The sequence below is a fragment of the Cystoisospora suis genome (assembly GCF_002600585.1).
Source record: "Cystoisospora suis strain Wien I chromosome Unknown contig_3276, whole genome shotgun sequence".
Taxonomy (NCBI): Eukaryota; Apicomplexa; class Conoidasida; order Eucoccidiorida; family Sarcocystidae; genus Cystoisospora; species Cystoisospora suis.
Genome location: NW_027156071.1, coordinates 1 through 7,172, shown reverse-complemented (window position 1 = coordinate 7,172; position 7,172 = coordinate 1). Strand labels below are relative to the sequence as shown.

The 7,172-nt window shown below is 53.3% G+C and overlaps 2 protein-coding genes across 2 annotated transcripts; both read left to right on the top strand.

Moving 5' to 3' along the window:
• Positions 1–1,327: 1,327 nt before the first annotated feature.
• On the top strand, positions 1,328–6,274 carry CSUI_006463 (retrotransposon ty3-gypsy subclass; the record flags this gene model as incomplete). The annotated part of the gene is made up of 2 exons (XM_068066622.1): positions 1,328–2,514; positions 4,654–6,274. The coding sequence occupies 2 exons, from the start codon at positions 1,328–1,330 to the stop codon at positions 6,272–6,274; spliced, it is 2,808 nt and encodes a 935-aa protein (XP_067921403.1).
• Positions 6,275–6,319: 45 nt separating this feature from the next.
• CSUI_006462 (retrotransposon ty3-gypsy subclass) lies at positions 6,320–6,973 on the top strand (the record flags this gene model as incomplete). Its single annotated transcript, XM_068066621.1, has 1 exon — positions 6,320–6,973. One exon carries the CDS (start codon positions 6,320–6,322, stop codon positions 6,971–6,973), a length of 654 nt encoding a protein of 217 aa, XP_067921402.1.
• Positions 6,974–7,172: the final 199 nt, after the last annotated feature.

The window sequence follows — 7,172 nt, the reverse complement described above, 5'->3', positions numbered from 1 at the left end:
TGCCTCAAACTACAATACGAACGACAACCAAGCAGCGATATATCAACTACCACTACGGCGGAAAACTAGGCAGGCGGCGGCGAAGGTCAACCGCAAAAGCAAGGCTGCGTAGGCTACATGCGCCTTCTACAAGATCAGCCGTCTTCGTCTTAGTCCCGCGGCGTAAAACAACCGCAAAGATCATCCCGTGCAAACAACGCGCAACGCCTGCAAAGTCAGCCGTCTTCGTCTTAGTCCAGCGGCGTAAAACAACCGCAAAGATCATCCCGCGCAAACAACGCGGAACACCTGCAAAGTCAGCCGTCTTGGTCTTAGCCCAGCGGCGTAAAACAGTCGCAAAGATCATCCCGCGCAAACAGCAAGAACAGCGACGTGTAGCTGCTACGAGGTGGAGGAAGGAATCACGGAGTCCACGAGGGGGGCCAAGCCCTTCCAAGGGGAACCGATCACGAAGACCGTCAGCACGAAGAAGCCAAGAGGGGGAGCTAGGACTCCACCAGGAAGGGGACGATACAGGAACAGCAAGGCGGAGAAGAGAGCGAACAAAGAAGAGGCCCAGACAAGGCGACCGACAAGGGGACCAAGAACGAGGGAGGAAAGCAGAACAGAAACTACCTACACAGACCAGCCAAGGAGAGAACAAGCATAACAAGAGGAGAATGAGAAAGGAAAACGTAGAAGACCGGGGGAAGGACACGTCGGACGACCCGAGGAAAGAGGAACGGGAAAGCAGCCCAGTACAAACGAAGCCCAACAGTAAGAGAAAACGAAGGTCCCGGACCCACGAGAGGGGACGATCAGTGGCGCGGAGAAGTGACGATAGGAACGTCGGGATGAGCAGGAGGTCCATGAGGGTGCCGGTCGTGTTCTACCAACAACCGAGAGTCAACGCCGTCAGGAGGAAGAACGCGGACCACGTCCACGTCAGCAGGGGGGCCGGGGTGAATGTAGGCACATGTCTGGGGCGCCGAACCAAGAGCGGAGTCGCGGGAACCCTCCGAGCTGTCGGAACTAACAGAAACAGCACAAGAGTCACAAGCAATAACGTCAACCCGAGAACGCTTTCCGAGAAGACCCGCGCGACGGCCGCGACAGCGAGAGGGAGAAAACCTGCCGGCAGCAGTGGACGCGTCGCTACAACGAGAAGAGGAGGAAGAAGAGGAAACATCGGCAAAAAAGCACCGGAAGCGATCTCGGCGTCGAACAACGGAGGAAGATAGGGACGACCGCCAAACAGGACAACGAAAGGCTCGCAGCGGAGATAACCAGGAGGAATACGATAGGGGCGCGCTACAGAAGCCGAAGCGTGACCACGCCCCTCCAACATATGGTACGAGGTAGCCCAGCCAACGGGACGGTGTTCGACTACGTAAACCCGGTAGGAGGACTCAAACAGCCAGGGGCAACCGAGCCGACGCCAAACGCGAGTCAGCGTAAGAAGGAGCTCGAAGAGCGCGGGCGATTGTACGTCAGAGTGATAGAGCTCCAAAGTATAGACTTCACGCTGCAACAAAAGGGCATAAGCGAACTGCAGGAAACAAAACAGCAGCATGAACAAGAGACGGAGCGGGACACGAACAGCGAACCGTGGCAAGAAAAAGGAGGCTCACCTGATTGGGGCTCAAACTTAGCACCGTCACACAGCGAAGGCCCCCGTCGCTTACAAAAGGATGGCGCACACCCTTCGAGTAAGGAACGATCCAACTCCGAAGGTGACGCCAGTGAGATTCGTCACCTACAAAGGAACAGCTATACGAAGGGGGAAGCGCTGACCGGTAGTCGCGGGAAAGAAGGGAAACGCCGCATAACGACAGCAGAGGAGGAGGCACGTACCGGGGCGAGAGCGGATGAAGAACTCCCCGACGCCGTCATGAGCCCTGCAAGACAAAGGGAAACCGCATCTGGACACAAGGGAGACAGCAATAAGGGAGAAAACAGGGAAGAAAGAACAATACCAACGAGAAGAAGAAGGAGACACGAACACAGCAAGGACAGACAACAATGTGGAAAGATAACGTACTTGACCTGGGCTGGACGACTACTGACGCTCGGGTCACCCAGAAAGGGAAACGGGGAAAATACCGAACAGCGCTGCGTAAGCCGAAAGGGACAACAACCATGGGATGGAAGCCAGGGCGAAAGAAGCTTAGGAAAGAATCTTCGAGGAAGTCCACCGCACGGCGATCCTGGAAACAGAAAACAAAGGACAGCAAAAAACAAGGATCAAACGAACAGCGAGAGACAGGGGGAAGAAAAGAGGAACGCAACAAATAGCGCGGCGGGCGGAGGAAAAACGGGGAAAAGAAGAGAGCGGGGAAAGAGACAAGAAAGAGGAGAAGAGGGCAAGGAAAAGGACAAGGTGGAACTCACGGTGAAAAGCGCCCCGCGGAGGCCGCGAGGCGCAGGAGGAGGAGCCGGAGAGGAAGGAACGGCCAAACGGGCGGTCGATACAACGTCCAAGGAGCTCTCCTCCGAAGCAGAAGCAGGCCGAGCCCTCTTAGGGGGGGAAAAGAGGTCCTCAAGGAAGTCCATCGCGAACAGAAGGGGCCAAACAGCAAAGAAAAAGAAGGGCCGCCCCAAAAGAAGAAAGAAGGAAGCGGGACAACTCCCAAGGAAGGCAAAGAAAGGGCAAGCCCCGAGAGGAAGAAGAAGTGTGAGGGGCCACCACGAGGGAAAAGAGAAGGAAGGAAGAAGGAACCTGAAAGGAAAACGACACAAACACCAAACAGCAAAGGGAAGAAGAATGGGTGGAACAAAGAAAGGGAACGACGAACAAACCAACAGAGGCCCGCGAAGGGCGAAGCGACACGAGGAAGTAGGAGAAAACAGAGAAGACAAGGCCGAGGGAAACAGACACCGGAGAGAGAAGCACAAGGAGAAGGCCAAAACGGAGAACAAAGAAAAAAGAGAAAAGGAACGACGCGCTTACGGAGCGCAGGAGACAGCGGAGGCGGCAACGGAGGGTGGAACGACAGACCCGGCGGGGAGAACAAGAACGGAACGGAGACCAGGGAAGCCCAATTAGGGAAAAAGCGGAGAAACAAAGGGGAAAAGCGCAAACAGCAACAGGGAGAAGAAGAAGAGGGAATAACAGCGGGGACGGAAGAAGAGGAGGAAGGGAGACGCGGAGACCAGCACCAAGGGTGAAACGCCACGAGGTCCGGAAGGGGAAGACCGAAGAAGAAAGGAGAAAGAACGAACGGAGGACGGCGAAAAGGAACGGCAAAGAGAAACGGCGAACAAATAGAGGAAAAAAGACAAGAAGAAAAGAGAGGAAGTCGAAGGCGACAAGCGAGAAGTGGAGACGCGCACACACAAGGGGCGCCGAACGCAGGCCTACGCAAGCAGAAGAAGGGGAGCGGCCAGTAGGGGGCCGGAACCGCAGAGGAAACAAAGCATCACGTCGGCCCAAGGGTGGCGAAAACACCACCACGGGGAAGGTCGGTGGAACCACCCTACAAGGGAAAGAGCAATACGAGGGGCCGGAGAGAAGAAGCGGGAAAAACGACAGGCCGACGCGGAGAAGCCCGAGGAGAGAAAAGGGCCTAAAGGCACAAAAGAAAAGAGAAAGCAAGAAGAAAAAAAGAGGCGAAAGAAGCAGAAAACCAAAAAGACAGAAAGAAACTAGAGGAAAGCAGAAGCAGCAGCAAACACTAGGGAACGACACCGAGCGGCGCCAACAACGGGCAACCCAAGCGCGGGAAAAGGAAGAAAAAGACCGGGCGAGGAAAGGAAGAGCCCGGAAAACAAACAAACAAACAAACAAGACAAAGAGAGTCAGCAATGGAAGAGGGAAAAAGACGGGAAACGAAGAAGGGAGGAAAAATGGCAGACCGCAGGAACAGGCGGCGCCAAGCACCTTTAAGAAGCAGGGGACGCCAAGGCGTAAATCGAGAAGCAGGGAACCGGGAGAACCAGCGCAACGAAAGGAGAAGGAAACACAAGAGGAAACAACCACAGAAAGAAAAAGGAAAAGAGGAGAAAAAAACAGGCGCGACAAAAAGCCAGCAGCAGAGCGTGGCACGAGAGGCGGAAGAACAAGCACCAGCATGCGCCAGAGCGCAGCCCAGAGAAGCAAAAGAGGAAAGGCCCGACAAGGGAAACGAAAGGGCGCAAGGCGCGCACAAAGCGCGGCGGCCCGAAGGACAGTACCGAGAGAAAGAGAAGTAGAGCGCTAGTGGTCAGGGAGAGGCCAGAGAAGAGAACAGAAGACGCAAAAGAGGACGAGGACAAGGCGACCGCGCGGAAACAACGGAACGAGGGAAACAAGGGAGCCAGGAAGGGGCAGGACGCGAAGGAGACCAAAAAGGGAAGAAAAGCGAACCTCCCAGCGCTGAAACACCAAGCTCCAATAATAGCAGTAAAAGTAAGAGGAAAGGAAGCCAAGGCGTTGTTAGACTGCGTAGCAGTAAGAAGCTTTGTACACCTGGAGGTGGTACAAAGCGTGGAGTTGGAAGCGACCGAACTGGAGGAGACGTACCAGTTCGAGGGCGTGACGGGAGCACCAGGGAAGGCAACGCACATAGTGACAGAACCACGGTTGGAAGTGCTGAACTGGAAAGGGAATCACCCGCTAACAGTAGCAGACGTAAAACAAGAATTGATACTAGGAATGGACTTCATGACAGAAACGCGAATGCGCTGTGAGTTCAGAAGAGAAGGTGTGGTGTGTCAGACAGGGGGCGGAGCAAAACAGGCGGACGCAGGAGAAAGCCGGGACCGGCGATGGTCAGGATGGACGGACGAATCCCTAACAAGGCCAAGGGGACTGCCAGCAGTAGCGGAGGAGGAGCTGCCAGCACTAACGTGGGCAGGAAGACAAAACGAAAAAAAAGAGGGCAACAAGAAAGGGAGAACGGCGAACCCCAAGGACAAAATACCATTTACGATTAAGCTGGGGGAGGAAGAAAAGGAGACCGAGGAGAGGACAGAAAGAACGGAAGAGGAGTGTACAACCAAGACGAGACGCAATAGGGCGCGGAAAGAAAAACAAAACGGAAGTGGAACAGGGAAGCAGAGGGTGTCGGAAGAGAAAAAGTTCAAACTGGCAGACGTAAGGCGAGCAGCGGGGAGGCCAGAAGAGCGGGAACAAGAAACGGAGGAGGAAGAGGAAAAAGAAAGAGAGTCAGAGGCGGAGAAAAGATTGATCGAAGTCTGTTCAATGGTGCAGTTCCGCAGGTGGGTAGAAAGAGGACAAGTGGAGTTCATGGGGGCAATCAAACTAGAGCAACTGCCAGAAGAAGTAGGGGAAGGAAGAAAAGACAGGGAAGCATGCTTTTCGGCGCAACCACCGCTAGGTACGAACCCAACGCCGCCAAGTGAACAAATAAAGAAAGAAGGACGTCTATTAGAAAAGGAGTTCAAAGAGTTGGTAGACGAATTCAGCGACATTTTTAGAACGTTACCACCCGGAGCAGCGAAGGACAGAAAGATCAAACACCAAATCCCTACAATCCCAGGAAAGGTGCCCAATTATCCCACCAAATGCTACAACCTTTCAGGAGAACACCTAACAAAACTAAAGAAATACATAAAAGACCTGCTTGACAAAGGATTCATTATTCCCTCACAATCGCCTATAGCCGCCCCCGTCTTCTTCGTGGGAAAGCCGGAGGGATCGCTACGCTTGGTAATCGACTACCGAGCACTAAACGGAATTACGATCAAGGACGCCTATCCAATTCCGAGGATACAAGATCTAATCAACAAGCTAGGAAAGGCGGAGTGGTACTCAAAACTAGACTTACAGAAAGGATATTACCAAGTAGAAGTGGTGGAGGAACACCAGTGGAAGACGGCGTTCCGGACCCGCTACGGGACGTTTCAATTCAGAGTAATGCCATTCGGGCTATCCGGAGCCCCGTCAACATTCCAATATCTAATGAATTCAATCTTCATCAAAGAACTTGACGAGTTCGTGATCGTATACCTGGACGATGTGTTAATTTACTCACGATCGAAGACGGACCACATGCAACATTTGAGGACGGTGTTTGAGAGGATGAGGGAGAACGAGCTGTTCCTTAATGCGGCAAAGTGTGATATCGCTCCGCAGAAGGCAACGTACCTGGGGTTCGTAATAGAACCGGGTCGGGTTTCGCCGGACCCAAAAAAGGTGGAGACAATAAAAAATTGGCCGGAGGTCTTGAGAAACAGAAAGCAGCTTAGAGGCTTCTTGGGGATGGTGGGGTTTTACCGAAGGTTGATACCCAACTTCAACAAGACGGCCCACCCCCTACACCAGCTACTAAAAGAAGACTCGGATATGACGTGAGGACCAACACACTCACAGGCCGTGCACGAATTGAAGAAGAAATTGATGGACGCCACCAACGTACACATCTTCGACCCAGAGGAGCCAATAACGATAAAAACAGACGGGTCCAAGCATGCAGTCGGAGCGGTGCTGGAGCAGAATGGGTACCCGATCGCCTCCGAATCAAAGAAGATGGGCACCCGGGACAAGTTCCTACCAGCGTACGAGAGCGAGTTATTGGCAATCGTGTACGCACTTACAAAGTGGAAGTCGTTCATCGGAAGCAAGTTGGTCACGGTGGAAACGGATCACGCAACCCTGAGCAGGATGCTAACGCAAAACCAGGTAACAAGCAGACTAGGTTACTGGTTGGACAAGTTGGCGGACTTTAACATCAAAATAGTGTACAAACCGGGGAAACAAAACGTAGTAGCAGACGCAATAAGCAGGCGACCAGACCTAGTAGGAGCAATTCGAGGAAGCAGAGAAAAAAGACGCTGGAGAGCAAACGAAGAAGAGCTGCGCCGATGGGAACGAGCGTACCTTGCATGCAGAGACTTCGCAACGCCGACGAGAATAGCCCGCGGGACCGTGAGAAATGATACCGTGGTCCCCTACCGAGGAGAACAAGCGGCGCGAGAGGGGATAGACGAAGAGAGAAAAGATCATGTGTGGTATAACCAGCGTGAATATGTGTGGAAAAACCAATTTCTGTAGGTCCGTGTGCGTGCCGGGTGGAAAGTGTGCGTGCCGGGGGCGGAGCTAAGGAAGGAAATACTAGCGCACTATCACGACCACGTTTTAGCGGGCCACCCAGGAATAGACAGGACAAAGGCAGCAACTATAACACACTTCTGGTGGCCCAAAATGGACGAAGACATAGAAGCGTTCGTAAAAGCATGCACTAGATGCGCTA